At 41.6% G+C, this 19,248-nt stretch overlaps 1 protein-coding gene across 4 annotated transcripts in view; it reads left to right on the forward strand.

Annotated features, from left to right (window-relative positions):
* LOC146861982 (phospholipid-transporting ATPase ABCA1-like) overlaps window positions 1-19,248 on the forward strand; it is a 3,104,259-nt gene that overhangs the window by 1,562,827 nt on the left and 1,522,184 nt on the right. For all 4 annotated transcript variants that reach the window (XM_085641135.1, XM_085641137.1, XM_085641136.1 and 1 more), the window contains exon 19: window positions 780-951. In XM_085641135.1, the coding sequence (XP_085497261.1) occupies window positions 780-951 (172 nt within the window). The remainder of the gene's footprint in view (window positions 1-779; window positions 952-19,248) is intronic.

The following is a 19,248-nucleotide window of genomic DNA, read 5'->3' on the forward strand; positions in this document are numbered from 1 at the left end:
TGCATAAGGTACAATGCAGTTAGCACACACCTTTTTCAGTTTAACACCTCCGACTTACACTATGAATGCCCACTCACAGTATTAGGCTTACACTAGGTCAGCACCAATTTATGAAGCGTCCCTTCTGCATACGGCTACCTGTGTGCAGATGCTGCACTAAGCTTGATGGTAGCCGTACTCACTCATTACTCATACATGTGCCCTTGGCTATGCACACATGTTCATCTGCAGCCAACCTAGAGACACTTGATCCAGTTGTGCAGCTTCTTTGGAAAGTAAACACTGGCTGCTGGCACATACAATTCATTTTAATGGAGTTTATAGTGAGTGAGAGAGACTTTGTTAGTAAGATTTACTCACAGTAAAGGTAAAAAACCAGGTATTCCAACAGCAAAAACTCGTGAAGGTTAAATGAGTCAGAATCCATTTTCCGAAATTGTTCTTTTGCTGTGTCAGAGGCTCTGTGCTATAAGTGTGAGGCATGGCATGCCATTGGTTTTGGAGCTCAGATGTACAGAATTCTACTAGAAAGATAAATGCTGCTGTTTAATGCCAACCATCCCCAACAGCACTCCAATGCATCAGCACTCTTAACTACACAAACAATATTTCTCTGGTGGGTCAAGTGCAGACATCTGACACATTGCACATGCACAGTTTTCTCCATCATTCATGGGGTCTCGCGCTCTGTCTGTGGTTTTACACTATATTTGAAATATACAATGAATAATGTGATCCTTTAAACTAACATGAATACATGTTTTTGTTCTTTTGGAAAGACATTTTTGAAGCTGAACCAACTCACTTGGCCCAAGGAGTGTCCATCAAGAACTTAGTGAAGATTTACAAGACCGGTAAAAAATTGGCAGTGGATGGGCTCAGCCTAAACTTCTATGAAGGGCAGATAACATCATTTCTTGGACATAATGGAGCAGGAAAAACTACTACTATGTAAGACATTTACCATTGTTTTGAAATAAGTAACACAATTATCAAATACAAATTAATACTGAATGTTTGGCAATTAATAAATTGATTATTCCCCATAAATGAATATTTTGCTTCAGGTATCCTTATGAAGGCTGGCCAATTTCTTATTACCTCCGTGCATGTGCAGAGACACCATGAGCCATTTGTTGGGCCGGGGTGGACCAAAAGCAAGGAGCACATTTTTGTGGTTTTATTCCATACCCTTCTCCTCTAAATCATGTAATTATCAAAGATCTAACTCAGTTGGCTATCGAGTGTCTTGAGTTGATTGCTATGCCATGCTGTATTTGACTTCCAGTGTTTTCGCCACTCCCTGGATTATACTTTGATTGCTCACTACTTCCACTTTTGAGAGACAAGTTTATAGAATGAATTGCTCTGTTATCTAAATGGAATGAAGTAGTCTTAAGCCCTAAAGCAGTAATTGCAGTTGAAAACAAAGCTAAATACAGGTAATAAGTGCTATTAAAAATTGTCAGGACAACTAACAAGACACTGGAAAAAGCAGGCAACAGAACAAGATATGGTTTAGAAGCCATATTTGTGCCATGAAACTAGGACATTTCAAATCTGATCTCAGCTTTACCACTTCACGGACATATGCTTCACAAACTGGGAAAGGGCCACAATACAGTGACATTTCCCAGAGAAGGGTAGTCCCTGGGCCTTGCCATCAGAGTAACATTTCTGTAGCATGCCAGGTACAACTCTTCCCTTCTAAAGTGATGAGTGCAAAGAGAAGGAAGCATCAGATGTCAAACAAATAATGGAATAAATAATGACTGTCCAAAATAATGAATCACAATATAACATGAAATTATATAGCTTTAGCAATGGAATTCAAAATTAGTAGCTTAATAAACAGATTGTCACTAACATACAGCAGTCTATTGCCTGTGAAAATGCCAGATGGAATAAAAGAGAAGTTCAAACAGATGGTAAGTAATTTAAATCCAATTTTGTACAGCATCAAATGTTTAAAGGGACTAATTCCTGTGGTCGATGTGAGTCTTGTGTATATGTACATTTTTTGGCTGAGTGAGATGATTTCAGTCTGCTGGAGGTTTATGAAGGGTAACGCAGTTGAGTGGAATCTGTGGGAATTAGGTTGGTTTATACTATACAGGAAGGCCCTGTGATGTGGCCTAGTTCCATATTACACATTCTAGCGTGGAACCTAGTATTTGTAGTGTTCTGGGTTTGGCAGTTGACCTCTCTCTATGATGGATAGGGTTGCTGAATAAAGCCTCTCTCTGAACTTACCTTTGCGAGTCTTCTGTCTTCATTACAGGCTTCACTTGAAATCTTACAAATTTCTCAGTGGAAAAGTCCTCCATTCCCGTACTGACCTTTAGCATGAGTAGTTCTGCTGCAACGGTGCCCTTACTTCATCTTAATTTTGTATTCCTCTCTAGAGGCAAGAAATTGTTATCTAGATTTAGACTAAATGAAAACAGGAGGCCATCTCCTGTACTTACAAATTATCCTGTAATTAGAGAAAGAACTCCTGTTTTTTGTGCACTCTCATCCACAAATTTCAATGTGGCATGCTTCATCATCAAGTCTACACCCGTATATTAGTAGATACTGGGTGGGCTCAATTGTTACCGGGAAAGTTTTAGGGGGCATGGGGCACCATCACTGAATGTTCGAGGGAGCGATTTAGGGGGCAAGGGGCACCTTAACTTGAGGGGGGGGTGCGCAGGAACGCTCACACGAAAATGAAGGAAACAAATATGTGAGCCACGGAAACCAAGCCAAAAGGTTTAACAGATTTATTTAGAAGACGCAGCTTCAAGAAATAGGCATTTAAAATACAAAATATAGTGACCTCGCATTCACAGAGAGTCACACGAGTCAGAAGGCTCTTTCACATGGAAGCATTGAAATCGTTAAGAGGGTGTGCTGAATACAAACCTCAAAGGCACATCTATAAATGCAATATGAAAAACATGATTTAAATCAAGGACAATGTTCTCTGAATGCAAAATACATTGGATCTAAAATGCTGAGAATATTCACGTTTAAACCTAAAAGAAGCCAGCCTTACAATTGCAATATAAGCATTTAGAGTTTAAAAAGGAGAAAACAACAGTTAAAACAGCAGGGCAAATAACATAGCAGATATGGCATTTATATAGCAGAAAAGAATATATACTATAATATATATCTTGGGGAGCACCCACACCCGCCTGCCATCTACAACAGATGGGGGGTAATCCACCAAGAAGTCTGTGAGGTGTCCTTTTATACCCTTGAAGACAGTGAGAAGTGCCTACAGCAACGTCTTCTCACGCCAGTCCTGCCTACGTCAATTACACAATGGTTCGCACATTTATCAGAAGTGTTGTGTCTATCCTACTAAATGCGTAACATAGACTAGGGGAAAGATTATATTCTCAGGCCAAGCGCTCGTCGTAAATTGCATAGGGCAAGCAAAAAATATGTAATGTAAGGAATAAAATATATAGCAAAGTCTTGGTTGCGACATCCATCACCCTGGTCTGATGCCCTTGTGGTGGGAACTTCTCTGTTCTCATAGCCAGATGTACCCAGGATGTGGTGGGCTATATTTCAACAGGATAGAGAGAGCCAGGCAACTCTGCACACACGGGTAGAGTGGGGCTCTATAGTTTGGACAGGAGGCCTCGCAGAGAGAAGCTGGATGTGATTTTTAGTCAGACAGGCTTAGAGCCTGCTGTTCAGAAAAATGGTTGCAGAACTCTGGTCAATTTACCAAAGGCCTACAAATCACGCAGGCAGGGCCTATGCAAGGGTTTCATACTTCAGATGTGGGCAGAACGGGGCTGGGGTACTATATGATAAAAATAGACCCTGCCTCACAATATCCCCAATAGTTCATACTAGCGATCAGAAAAAGGAAGTTAAAAATGCCTCCGGGTGATGCCCAAAGTGCTTCAATTTACTGATAGAGCTCCTTTGGCTCATTAAAAACTAGGGCAGGATGTGTATGGCTAGCTTAGTGGCTTCCACGTCCCCAGGTCAACATGTTTCTTCTTGTTTTATTCACCAATCAGGTCATCCAACTTTCATCAGGACTTTCTGGGTCCCAGAATGTTAGAAGTTATGAAATTTCTCTGGCTCATTGCTGTGGGTTTACAAACATATAAACCAAACAAACCATCCAATCACTCATGCAACATACTGATACCGTATTGTGGATACCAATTGATTTTTAGGGACTAGTAATTCCCTGGCATGTCAGTTCTGTAAAACCAGGAGATAATAAAAGAGATATTTCACATTTTGATGTTATTCCATGCTGGGCATAACACACGATGCACTGCACACTCTGATTCTCATGTTGAAAGCATTATTGCCATGCACTTTTCACTCTGTGCTCAGTGACATTCATGACAATCAGTGTTGCTGTTAAGAATGCGAACACACAATGGGTATTACTCTTAGAGTCTATTGTTAGCTGTCAGATCAGGTTTATGAGTATAATGTTTGCCCTATGTTATCATTGTCTATATTTAGTAGACAAGGATAGTGCCTCTACATTCTTCTGTGATGTGTGGACCCTATATTTAGTGATTCACCCCAAATCCTCACCTATAAACTATGTGCACATACTTAAAGCAGCTCATCTTTAGACCCGGAAGTGGTCACAGGCAGGCTAACCTTGGCGTCCCAAATTACGGAAGAGAACACAACTCTACAGTGTGAAAATGTGGACATGAACAGATAAAGACAAGTGGGCAAAAAGCATGAGTTGGAAAGTTTTTCTCCTTAGTTCATCAAGAGGGAAGCCTGGTGTAGCACCTAGTATGCTCCTGCGACTCCGTGTTATATTTGTGAGTGCAACCGGACGTAAAGACAAGCGGGCTGTGAGCAAGCAGCGTGTCCCATATCAGGGGGATTCATCAGTTACCATACCATCAGGACTTTTGGAAATAATATTGAAAGATTTAACACAGGTTACACTTTATTAGAAAAACATGGTTTGTGCAAAAGATGCATATGAGAAATGCGCTTAGAATATAATGGAAAATTGTGGAATTGACACTATGGTGACACTTGAGTGATTGAAAATTAATCAAATTGCCAGGATTCATTTTATTGGAACACAATAAGCAATCTGGGAGCCCTGAAGAAGAGCTAGTGAGTGCAAAACACGTGTTGGCTGGATTGCTGTATAGCTGATTCATCAAAAAAATAAAGAATTATTGAAGGAAATAATACAAGAATGATGATGATGATGATGGAATTTGTAAAGGGCCGGGATCGCCACCGAAGGGGTATCTCTGCGTGGGAAAAGCAGGGTCAGAGTGATCAGTTACAGAAAAGTTCTGTCTTTAGGAGTTTCTTAAAGTGTAGGAGATAGGTGCACTTACGTAGTTGAATAGGTAATGAGTTCCAATATTTTGGAGCAAGATAGCCAAAAGCTTTGCCCGCAGCTTTGAGTTTTCTGTAGCGGGGTGCAACAAGCAGAGCCTTTTCCCCTAAAGAAACTATTGTTTATTGCTTGCCAGTGATATTATTCATGTATTACAATTACCATACTGGTGGGGACCAGTAAGATTGAAGTGCCGGGCACTATTCCGACTATACAAAAGAAGTTTTATATATATATATATATTCACTGAAAAAACCCAAGGTTTCAGTGGCGTTATAGTTAGGAATTGGTCTTTAAAAAAACCTTAGAAATTCACTGAAAAAACGATAGGTGATGTCACTAACCATGTAATGAGTGATGTAATATGTGACATCATCAGCAGTGCATTGCGGGGGCGCGAGTTATAGTTAGCTGAACTAACTATAACGGGGGAATTTCTAGGGTTTTGTACGAGGGAAATGTCCAGCTAACTATAACGCCCCTGAAACCTATGGTTTCTTCAGTGAATTTCTAAGGTTTTTCAAATGCCAATTCCTAACTATAACGCCACTGAAACCTTGATAGAAAGCTTCTTGTTGATGAAGAATATATAATGTTTATTAGAAAATGGGCAGAGGAATTCTTCGATATGAATCAGTATAGTGCTTCTAGGGGGTAGTATGGGATTGTTTTAAGGCAGCTTTAAGAGGGGAAACGATCAGCTATGTGGCTAGGGCAAAGAAACAGCAGGAGGCCAGGAATTTACAATTAATTAAAGATTTTGTAAAAGCTGAAGAAGAGTATATTATAGCAGTTACTCAAGGTGAGGATGGAACCCATATTCTTTATCAAATACTAATCCTAAAAACTGAGTTAAATATTTGGCTAACAAAACGTTCGGCAGAGGTATTTAAGACACATCGTAATAGTGTATATGAGAATGGTGAGAGAGTTGGCAAACAACTAGCGCTACGTACTCACCAGAAGGCTTCGTATAATTCAATAGCATCTATTAATATAAATGGCAGTAATTATACAGATCCCGATGAAATAATTGAAGGGTTTCGCCAGTACTACCAGGGATTGTATATGGATGATATCCCCCAGAGTGCCATCGAAGTTATGAATGCTTTGACCGACTTCATCGGAAATACCACACAATTGGGGATATTAGATGAGATAACTAAGGCGGATCTGGAGAAGGAGTTTAGTATTGCTGAGCTACAACAAGCTCTTGCTGGGCTGGCTCCAGGGAATGCAGCAGGCCCGGATAAAATTCCTCTAGAAATTTACAAGATTCTAGGCCCACTGATTGTTCCTCTTTTGCATGATTTATTTACTGGTATACAAAGAACCGGTAAGTCTCCAGATTCCTGGAAGGAAGCAGACTTAATAATTTTTGCAAAAAAGAATAAACCCCCTGAGAATCCAGCATCATATCTCCCTATCTCCCTAATTAACTCAGACTCTAAACTCTACGCTAAGATTCTAGCCAATCAGTCAGTCAGTCAATTATCTTTATTCGATTATTAAAAATCATAAAAGAACGAGCAAAAGTACATGTCACCATTTCATCAGATCACAAATTTTTACAAACAATCATTATAAAAAAACACTAAATTTTACAATAAAATATGCATAAATATTTAAAAAAGATAAAAAGAAGGGTTTATTAAATTACAAGCTCATTTAAGTGAATGAGTAAAGAGAGAATTCATTTTTCAGAGATAAAGTGCCTGTGCCTTGTACGATGCTTGTTTAAACGTGCTCCTGCGACTAGAAAACTAGCTACTGAAAAAGCTACTTTTGTGTTAGGAAGAAGTTGCAAAAACAGCAGGGCTGGTTTTACCTGAATGAAGCCCTGATTACGTAAAATAGGGAACAAATATCTTTTTCTAATCTCAATATAAGGACCGCAAAACATAATAAAGTGCATTGTGTCCTGCGTTGAAAAATGATCGCAGTCACATGGTTCAGCATCATCGGGTCTAGCCCAGGTTCTGAAATCACCCAGAATAAAGTGAATTAAGTCAAAGCGAAATCTTGATAGGAGAAAACGGTGGTAAGGGTTTGTAACCGACAAAAGGTATGGTTCCATTCCTGGGGCAGAGGAAAGCATACAGTGTTTCCTTACCATGATTTTTTTCAGCTCTGTTTCTTCCCTCTCCAGAGCATATAAGTTTGACAGAGTGTTTTTGACTGATTTTAAGTCTTCATGGGTTATTCCATCTGGAGATGAGAAAAGCTCCGGACGACCTGCTAGAGTGAGCTGGATTTTCACATGTCTTACCCATGGAATGTTAAGGGCTCTATCCAAGGCTAAACAATCTTTTAAAATGATATGATTTAGAGTAAGCTCCTGGTTGAGCCAAGTTTTTAACCAGCCAATCACTGGAGCTAATTTTAGGGTGTCAGATATGTAGCCCAAACCTAACTCTGTATGCAGTGAAAAGATCGGAGTTGATTGGGGAACAGAAAGCAGAGATCTCAAAAATTTCTTTTCTACGTTCTGTATTTTAGCAGAGCTAGTATATCCCCAGATAGCAGAGCCATAGTGGGCGACTGACAAGCATTTTGCTTTATAAACTTTGATGATACTTTCCATGGGGCGGGCGCCCAGTTTTTTAGCAAAACCTAGCAGCCCTGCGGCCGCTCTAGCAACAGCGCTGCTTTTAACCAAAAGCTGGGGGCCCCAGGTGCCCTTTCATCAAAGGTCACGCCTAGGTATGGAAAAGAGGGGACTCTCTTAACCTCCTTCCCTGCGCAATAAAATGTTGGCGACTTTCTTTTCCTACCTGCGGATCTAGCAATCATTATATGTGATTTTTCTGTGTTAATTTTCATGTCCAGAGATGACATGAAAACTCCAAAGGAGGTAAGAAGTTTGTTCAACGCAACTCCGGAGCGTGCTAAAAGAACAGCATCGTCCGCGTACAGGAGGACGGGTATCTTTGTCTCACCTGCACGCGGGATGTCACTATGGGATTTTGACATTACTGCCTCAAGGTCATTTATGTATAGAGTGAAGAGGAGGGGGGCGAGTATACACCCTTGCCTAACCCCCCTCTCTGACCTAAAATGACAAGTGCATCTTCCTTCCCTAGTGACTCTAACTGAGGTCATAAGATCCTTGTGTAGCTCAGCTAGGTATTCAACCAAAGGGGGGTCAAGTCCCACAGCCAAAAGGATCCCCCACAGCTTCGACCTATTGACCAGGTCAAAAGCTGAGGAGAGGTCCATAAAGGCCATGTACAATGAACCCCCCTTGGCGATTACATATTTATTTAGAATTAATTCTAGGTTTAGGCACTGGTCTAAAGTTCTTCTATTGGCTCTAAAGCCGTATTGTGCATTAGATAAAATACCCTTGCTTTCTAAAATCAAGGTCAATCTACCTAAGAGGACTCTCCCTAAGATTTTAACGCTCGAGTCAATAAGAGAGATTGGCCTATAACAGGCCGGGTCTGTCCTTTGTCCTTTCTTGAAGATTGGCACAATGGTCGAATTTGCCCAGCTAGAGGGGAAAATAAATTCCCTTGTAGCATTAAAAATATTAGTTAACATTTTTGAGCTAAGTTCAGGGGCGTTCTTAAAAAAGTCTGCAGGGACCCCATCTGGCCCCGGTGCCTTTTTACAGAGTGTGTCTTTAATTGCTTGTTTCACCTCTTCCTGAGTAAAAGGTGAAATGTGAGTTAGCGATTTTAGGAGAGGAGTTTCACGTTCTATAGTGGTGTGAGTATAACTATAGATGTTACTAAAATGTGTCACCCACTGTTCATCTGGAATAATACAATCAGCTCTCTGATTATCTAATCCCACAAAATATGGGTGATTTATAACTGCCCAAAATTTAGCGCTATCTTTCTGTGTCTCGGGCAGTAATAAATCATTCCAGGCCTCGTCTTTTATCTCAGATTTCCTCTTCCTAATAGCTAGATTATACTGTTTCCTCAGTAGCGCTATCAGCGCTCTGTCTCTAGGTTTAAGTTTTAGGGCCTTAAGAAGGGTTGAATGGGCCCTAGAACAGTTTGTGTCAAACCATTTAGGGCCTTTTATTTTATTAAGTTTTGCCTTTACAGTCAGGTCTAAGTTGACTTTGTGGCAAATAACACTAAAGGCCTCGACCATAGTGACACTGGGGTTTGTATTATCTAGACAGATAGCAATTTCACCGGCGACTTTGGCCAGAGTTTCCTGTAGGAAAGTTATTGGGGTAACTTGTTCCCATTTGAGCCTCCGATTTTGATCTCTTAGCACAAGATCTGTCGCACACAATGTGTCCGTCTTCCTAGTTCCCAAGACGCCTTGAGCTAAAACATCTAAAATCACAGGGTTGTGATCGCTAAAAACAGAAGTTTCTACCTTGTAAGCATCTATTTCAGGTAGAAATCTTAAAGTAACAAAAATATAATCAATGATTGAGCCTGTCGCACACAATGTGTCCGTCTTCCTAGTTCCCAAGACGCCTTGAGCTAAAACATCTAAAATCACAGGGTTGTGATCGCTAAAAACAGAAGTTTCTACCTTGTAAGCATCTATTTCAGGTAGAAATCTTAAAGTAACAAAAATATAATCAATGATTGAGCCTGAATCGTTACCCACATATGTCGGTAACCTCAGATCATTTGAACAGGTACATGATTCATAAAGATTGAGGGTAGCCAAGAGCAATTCCAAAGCCTCTCCGCTAGGTGTGTGTTCAAAATGAGGCGGGAGGAATACAAAGAAAATTTCTCAGCTTCCCTCTGACAACCCGCCAAGCAGGGATGAATATTAAAATCTCCCATGAGGATCACCTCATACCCGTGACAACTATTTTCGATATAAGTGGATAAGAGGTCCTCAAGGGATAACAAGTGCTCGTTTAAAAATTGACTGGTCGGGGAATTATAAAAGTTGACAAGTAAAATAGGGTTACAATTTGGTGAAGTCAATTCAACCACTAAACAGTTTTTAGATTTAGACTTAATATGCCTAGGTTTACCTTTGATGTCAAGTGAAATATATATAGCCAACCCGCCCCTTGCTCTTCCTGCTTTACTTGGGTCTGCAGGTACAAAGAAATGAGCATAGCCATCTAAGGCCAAACAATCTAGCGTTACCCAAGTTTCCTGAAAAGCAAGAATATCATAGTTCCTGATTTTGTCCAACCAGATCTTATCTTTGAATTTGGTTCTAAGCCCAGCGATGTTCCAACTCATAATTTTGCAGATCCTGGCGCCTGCAAAGGACTGTGCTGACGAACCAAAAGCAAGATGTGTTCCCTCTACGTCATTTTTGTGACTTGGCAAAAGTCAGTCATTTTGATCCATAGAAGATAGTGGCATAAAGCGGTTAAACAGTTCCAGAGGCTGGGTATCAGGGTTAAGCATAAAAGGATGATGGCGATGAACTGGTGCGTTATTCCTTGAGCCTTGTCCCCATCTGGAATGCGAATCCCAATTAGTGTTCCACCCTGGGGCAGGAGTCCTTGGGATAGATACATTCTGCTGTTCCCCATAAAAGAATTTCAAAGTAAGGGGGACCACAGTACCTTGTCTTCGTTGGGGAGGAAGAATATTTGCAAGGATGTTAGGAAGAACGTGTTGATTTGAAAAGCTCACAGCCACACAGTCACCTTTAAGTTTTTTTGGCCGATTTCCCAGCCAGGGAACCCTAGTTGCTGATCTGATTGCATTTGCGAGATGATGCTGACCCCCGGGAGCTAACCGCATATTACTAGTTAGCCAATGTAGGGCTTTGCTACACAATGAATTAGAGCTTTCCGCCATGCCTCTTTCCAGCGGGGGGACATTTGCGAGCACTAAAACCACGGGAGTGGCTTCAACTATGAATTGCAGGGGATCCGTAGTAAAAGTTTGGGCTTGTGCTTGTGTTTGCGCTGGGGGAATTTTAGCCGGAGGGGTTGGGTTTATTGGGGGACAAGGTAGTACAGGGCCATCACTGATAGCAGACAAGGTTGATGGCAATAAGTTCTCCCTAAGTAATTCACTTCCTTCTCCAACCCCCAAAGCACTTCCGGTGACAACTCCCCTAGAATTATTGCCCAAACCAGTAACTAACGTAGTTATGTTTTCGATGCCACTTGCAACTGTATTTTGAGAAGCACCCAGCTTCTTAACCTCAGCTTGCAGTTTGTCAATCTTAGATAAGAGAGGTTTAACAATAATGCTGATTTTAGTCTCGATAAGATCTGCAATTTTATCAAGAAGAGCTTCTTCAAGAAGGCAAGTAGGGTGATCCTCAGCATGAGTCACTTGTATGCGTTTTGGGGTGATAGCCTTCTTCCGCTTTGTCCCTGAGCGTAGACCACCCCGCTTAGGGGGAACCTTTGTACAATGTTGCTTATGTCTGGCTACATGACCTAGAGGAGATTGGTCAAGAGCAGAGGCCTGAGACTGTGTATCTTGAGCAAAATCATTTTCACTGTAGATATCTGTATTGCCCTCAGCGGGCAAACCCTCATAGGCCGGGGTTACCTTATCCGGAGAACCAGGTATAATTTGGGACAAGATATCAACAAACGTGGTTGCACTATCAGCATTTTGCGTAATGGTTTCATCTGTCAGAGTAATATCAAATGTAGGTGGGGACAGACAAAGCAGATCAGGGGATTGGCTCAACCCCAAGGACTCCCTCCTTTGCATATTAATTTTCTGTACAGTCTGAACAAGATAATTATTAATCTTGTTTTGTTGGGCTCCACCAAGTTTTTTAGGCATAGCTTATAATAATGTAACGTATATTTCAAACAAACGTAAATACAACTATAAATTAAGTCTTGTATAGGCTCGCCTTACTTCAGTAGTGATGATAGAAATGGCTCGTATATCGTTTTCTGGCCCAGCCCCTGCCTCCTCCTGCCGATGAGGGCCGTAGAGGGCCCGCCCTTTGCCCGGGCTTAGCCCGGCGCCGCCCGCGCGCGTCCCGCGACGCGGAAAGGTTCGCTGGCTTTTGTGCGCCTCTGGGCGTGTTGATGACGTCAGGGCGCGCTGGGGAGTCTGGGGTCTGTAGTCTCCCCCCACTCTCGGCCGTAGATGTAGAAGCGGCGGGGGGGGAGAAAGCAAGAGGACACCCACAAGCGATGGCAGCAACACAAAGGACCCCCGGCAGCACAGGGCGACAACGGAGATCCCAGGACAGGTAGGCGGCGTCTAGATCACTGTTTCCCGCTCCCCCGAATGGTTCGCTGGCTTTTGTGCGCCTCCGGGCGCGTTGATGATGTCAGGGCGCGCTGGGGAGTCTGGGGTCTGTAGTCTCCCCCCACTCTCGGCCGTAGATGTAGAAGCGGCGGGGGGGAGAAAGAAAGAGGACACCCACAAGCGATGGCAGCAACACAAAGGACCCCCGGCAGCACAGGGCGACAACGGAGATCCCACGACAGGTAGGCGGCGTCTAGATCACTGTTTCCCGCTCCCCCGAATGGTTTGCTGGCTTTTGTGCGCCTCCGGGCGCGTTGATGACGTCAGGGCACGCTGGGGAGTCTGGGGTCTGTAGTCTCCCCCCACTCTCGGCCGTAGATGTAGAAGCGGCGGGGGGGGGAGAAAGCAAGAGGACACCCACAAGCGATGGCAGTAACACAAAGGACCCCCGGCAGCACAGGGCGACAACGGAGATCCCACGAGAGGTAGGCGGCGTCTAGATCACTGTTTCCCGCTCCCCCGAATGGTTCGCTGGCTTTTGTGCGCCTCCGGGCATGTTGATGACGTCAGGGCGCGCTGGGGAGTCTGGGGTCTGTAGTCTCCCCCCACTCTCGGCCGTAGATGTAGAAGCGGCGGGGGGGGAGAAAGCAAGAGGACACCCACAAGCGATGGCAGCAACACAAAGGACCCCCGGCAGCACAGGGCGACAACGGAGATCCCACGACAGGTAGGCGGCATCTAGATCACTGTTTCCCGCTCCCCCGAATGGTTCGCTGGCTTTTGTGCACCTCCGGGCGCGTTGATGACGTCAGGGCGCGCTGGGGAGTCTGGGGTCTGTAGTCTCCCCCCACTCTCGGCCGTAGATGTAGAAGCGGCGGGGGGGGGGGAGAAAGCAAGAGGACACCCACAAGCGATGGCAGCAACACAAAGGACCCCAGGCAGCACAGGGCGACAACGGAGATCCCACGACAGGTAGGCGGCGTCTAGATCACTCTAGATGATTCTAGCCAATCGTCTCGGGAGGGTCATCGAACACTTGGTCTCCCCCTGGCAACACGGGTTCATTCCGGGAAAGGGTATAGCGGATCATATCCGTAGAGCCATTGCACTCTTTAATTATATGTCTGGTGTGGGGGCCATATGTCGATGATCCTACTCGATGCCGAAAAGGCATTTGATCGAGTATCTTGGGATTTCTTATGGAGGGTCCTTTCCTTAAATAATTTTGGGTCTAATTTTATAAACTCGATCAAAGCCATGTATCACCAACCAAAGGCAAAATTACAGATAATGGGCAAAGAATTGAATGTCATCAATATATCTAGGGGAACAAGACAAGGTTGCCCCTGTTCCCCGATTCTCTTTGCCCTTTATATCAATCCATTAATTGTTAGACTACTACAAGAAAAAAAAATTAAACCCATGAGAATTGGTAACTACGATACAAAGGTTTTAGCTTATGCCGATGATGTGGCTATATTAACACCAAATCCCACTGAGGCAATTACAGAAATTGATATAATTACTCTCCAATTTGGCCTATTCTCTGGATATTCACTTAACAAAGGAAAAACGATTATCATATGTACTGATAATACAATATATGCCAATCCGCGGAGAGTAGAGCAATCTACATATCTTGGGATATGTTTAACATCAAAGGTTGAATTGAATTATAGGTTGAATTATGACCCGCTAATTAAGAACATTGAGAAAGATCTTAAGAGAGTTAATAGTTTACATTTATCTATTATTGGGAAGGGAATTTTTTTTTAAATGAATATACTACCAAAGCTTCTTTACCTATTTCGTACGATACCTCTAGCAATTGAAGACACTACTTTAAAAACTATAGACTCTCTGCTATCCTCTTATATGTTGCAATATGGGAAAATTAGAAGGTCACTTAAACATCTAACGCTACCTCAACATCGAGGAGGCTTAGCACTCCCTAATATGGTATTCTATCACAGGGCGGCCTTCCTCCAACAAATGATTCCTTTATTTAGTACTTTAACGCCAGCTACAGAGAATATTTAATTAGAAATTCCTTCCATTTATGAACTACTGATGGGGAAGAAATATCAATGTCTCTTAATCCAACTCGAGCCCAGCTATTTCAAAAAAATCAAATTTAAAATAATTAAGAATATGAGGAGTGTCTGGTGCAAGATCTTAAGGTTTCTTAAAATGCCAAAATACAACAAATATACCCCTGTATGGGGCTTCCCGCTATTGCCCATGCTAGCTAATGATGACATGGCAAAGAAATGGGAAAGGGCAGGTATAAGAACAGTTGGGGATTTCTGTGGGAAAGAATTAGATTGCAAGTTCTCTAGGATTCAGAATAAATTTGGAATTCCTGAAACACACATTTTTAAGTTTAGCCATGGCCAAAATCTCCACCTCCGGGCTGGAATCTCCGCCTCCGGCTCGGAAGCCCCGCCTCTGGGCCGGAAGCTCCGCCTCCGGGCCGGAATTTCCGGCCCGAGTGCGGACGTAAAGTTAGTAGTCGTAAATCCATTCTGTGAATACCAAAAGTAGTAAGTGCATTCTGTGAATAACAAAAGTAGTAAGTGCATTCTGTGAATACCAAAAGTAGTAAGTTTAGGATTTTGTCTTAAGTTAATTCTGTGAATCGGGCCCAAAGTGCAAACAATTATTCTCATTTTATTATTTTGCAAGTCAACTTATTAAATCCATAAGTGACTCACTATTTCATAAAAATGTATTTCTTTGTTATAATAAATAGAATAGGTGAAAACGAACGCCTAGAAATTAAATGTAAAGTACTAATACAAAATCATGTTAGTATGCCAGGCAACAAAAAATATTGTTGCAAAAAATCAAATAAATACACACAAATAACCATATGTGCAAATTTTATGCATAGAACGTGCAAATCAGTTATGTATAAATAAGTGCAAAAATCGCAGTTTCCTAATTGTAAAAGATTAGATGTCTCGTAAGATACAAATCTTTACTACAAATTTGAAACATGAATCAACATATATATATTTATGATTATCCGGAAGAATTCAACCAGAACCGGATCCCAATACCACATAGACACTGAGTAAAAACCAGTAAAACCAGAAATCTAGTCAAAACAGTAAAAACCCCGATTAAAGTAAGGCCAAAATCCAGATGAATAAATAATCCCACATAAAAAAATATATATATGTATAAAATGTATAAGAGATGAATTTGTTATTTTCTCATTTACTGATATAGCAGCAGAGGGTCTCAAGTTGGAAAATTATAGAAAATTGTACTAATCTTCCCTGGTGTTAAGGCCATTTGGCATTTTCGTGTCTAAAAGTAAAATGTATTGACTCTCTAATTGACGCAATTTTTTCTCTCTGTTACTTCCCCTTATTGATCTTGGGACTGCATCAATTACAAAATAACTAAGGTCATTTAAATTGTTCTGATGTACCAATGTGAAATGACGTGCAACTGGATATGTAGAATCCGAGTTTACATTAGCACGTAAATGCTGCAAAATACGGTTAAAAACCTGAAGCTTAGTGCTTCCTATGTATTGAAGGTGACACGTATATTCCAAAACATAGACTGCATGGTGTGTCTTACATGTGAATAGTCCTTTGATTTTACAGGGAATAGGGGAAAAAGCATCTAAAAATTCCTGTTTATTCACTCCAAATGAACATGCCCTACAGGAACTGCACTTATAAAATCCTGTGCTGTTGGATAACCACTGTCCCATTTCACATACTTCCGGACTGGTTTTTACTAGAGCATCTCTCATGGAGGGTACCCTTCTGAAGGTAATAGCAGGCAGTGCATCTTAATCTGAACCAAGAGTAATATCAGTTTTTAAAATAGATCAATTCCTGTTTATAATCTTCCTGACCTGCTTCTCTTGACAACTGAAAGTAGTTATAAGCCTGACCACTGTTTTCATAATTTCCAAGATCTTTATAGTCCCTAATGGTGTACAATCCTCATTGTGTAGCCTCAATAATTCTGTATCTAGATTATGTGTTTTTGAAAGAGCAGCCTGTAAATCACTTAATTTGTACCCACGTGCCAAAAATCTCTGCACCGAGTCAGTTAAACAGACTGCTAGGTCACTTTCATTGCTGCAAATCCTCTTAATTCTTAAAAACTCCCCATAGGGGATGCTTTTAATAAGGTGTCTGGGATGGGTCCTGCTTGCGTGTAATATAGAGTCCGCAGCCATTGCTTTTCTATGTAATTTTGTATGTATGATATTGCCATCCACATATATCTCTACATCCAGGAACTCAACTCTTTCATTGCTAATAGTGGCCATAAATTCCAGATTTAAGTTATTGTAATTGATATCTGCAACAAAACTTTGTGCTGACTCCTTTGATCCCTGCCACTCCACACTTACGTCATCAATAAATTGCCCCCACTTAATGACATTATTTGCAAAGACTCTCCATGTGTGTGCTCGAGGATATGCTTCTCCCACCAGCCAGCGTGTAAACACGCGTAGCTGGGAGAGAAGCATGCCCTCATAGCCACACCTCGTAACTGCTGGTGCACTGCCTTGTTGAATAAAAAGAAATTGTTTGTTAGACATATTTCTATCATTCTCACCAACATTTTGTTGTGCTGATTGTAACACACATTTCTGCTTGAAAGAAACTGACGTATAGCATTTAAACCATCACAGTGATTGATGCTTGTATAAAGTGAGCATATGTCCATTACTATAAAATAGTAGTTATCGTTCCAGGTGACTTCTCTCAATATCTTCAGAAAATGGCCCGTGTCTTTAATGTAGGAGGGAAGGCCTTCTAAATATTCATGGAGAAAGAAATCCACATACTTGGACATCGACTCCAATAACCCCCGTTGAGCTGAAATTATAGTCCTACCTGGAACAGGAGTTGTTTGTTTGTGCACTTTTGGAATAAAATACAAAGTTGGAGTAATCGGATGATCTGTTTTTAGAAAATTATGTTCGTCCTTGCTGATCAAACCTTCCCTTTTTCATTGTGCTAACTCCTTGAACACATGTTCCTTTACTAATTTTAGTTCAACAAATGTGGTCATTCAAGTGTCTCATGGCTTCCTTCAAGTATGCATCACAGGGCCATAACACTATATTACTCCCCTTGTCCGCTTTGTTTACTATGATGTTTTTGTTGTCACTGATCTTTCACATGAGTTGGGAATATTGTTGCTCAACATAATTTCTGTGTTTGTTGTTTTGAATAATAGTTCTATTAAGCACTTATAAATCTTCAATAACACAATAACCAAAAATGTCAATGGCATCCCGGGGCATCATAGGGATAAACGTTGATGGTGGGCAAAAAGGGGTTTGAACAGTATTCACACTGGCAATGCCTATTTGTTGAAGTACTTCCTGTGTGTTTAAAATAGATTCATCAGCATGCCCTGCCAATGTATGCACAGTTTTTAACCTCTTCTGTGCCCATGACGAGATAGTCTCGTTATGGAGCACGGTCGCGCTGTGCCCATGACGAGACTATCTCGTCATGAACCCCACCCGCGTGTGAAACGCCTGGCACAGGAGGGGGAAAGGGCGTGGCACCGAAGGGGTTAAGATAGGAACATCAGAGGCCTGAAATTGTATACTTGGTTGGTTCTCTACAATGATAGAGTTTGCAGTCTCATTCACTTTGTTCAACTTGTAGAATTTAATAAGTTTTAACTTTCTAATGAATTTGAAAACATCAATGCATGATTGCACATATTTAAAACCGTTCTTCAGACAGAACGAAAGTCCCAATGCCAAAAGTTGCATTTCAGCAGCATTTAGATCAATGTTAGTTAAGTTGATTACTGCGTTAACATTGGTGTCAACATTGGAATTTATTGGTTTGGGTGTAGATTCCCCCTCCCTCTTTTTCCTCTCTTGTTGCCGCCTCGACTTGCGCCTTTGTTTGCGGCGCTCATTCCGCTTGCGGCGTTTGTTTTCTGCGGTATTCTTGGTCTCAGTGTGTGTCTGCGGTCCTTGTTTATAAACCCCAATTCTTCCAATGTACTGAAATTGGTTTGCGGTCGCCGAGTTGTCACACTATCTTCGTCTGAGTCCAAGCTACTAATTGCTGAACTTAGATCTGTATCTGAGGTAACCACATCATCTTGATTTTGTGCCTGAACTGGAGGTATTTTACTGCTCATTGCTTGCCTTTTAAACAACTCAAATTTTTGGGAAAAGGTAAAGATTCTTCCGGTTTCATAGTCTCGTTTGTCACGAGCAAATTTAAACACTTTACGAGTTTGTATTATTTCCTCGTGCTTATCGAGTCGTTTTTTTAATATCATCTTTTCCTTTTTTGTACTAACTCATGTTGATCTAGGGCATCCAATTCAAGATTGAGAATATCAATTTGTTTAACAATTTCTGCCCTATCTATTTCGGCGTATTTTATCAGAATACAGACCATGTTCATAGAGGCATCAAGGTTATTAGTTGCCCATTCCTTCAGCATAAGGGGGTTGGGATTCTCAAAAGATGGTGCAATAAGAACCCGCAACCCCCTTGCTACTCTGCCTACTTCCTTGTACTTTTCAAGGGATCTCCCACCATTTTGTGAGCTCGGTGCGCTGAAGTTTTTCCAGCCTTTTTAATATTGATTTAACATCGCTCTTTTCCTTTGTATTGCCGCTAGCATCTTTCTTGTTTTCAATTGTATATGGCGAATTCAAAAACAAGGCGTCCGCCACCGCTTCTTGGTCCCGAAGCATGTCTGTCGCTGCCACTATGACGGCTTATTATTCGGAAATGATGTTATGCACTTTACAACT

The sequence above is a fragment of the Triturus cristatus genome, chromosome 2_2, assembly GCF_964204655.1.
Source record: "Triturus cristatus chromosome 2_2, aTriCri1.1, whole genome shotgun sequence".
Classification (NCBI taxonomy): Eukaryota; Metazoa; Chordata; class Amphibia; order Caudata; family Salamandridae; genus Triturus; species Triturus cristatus.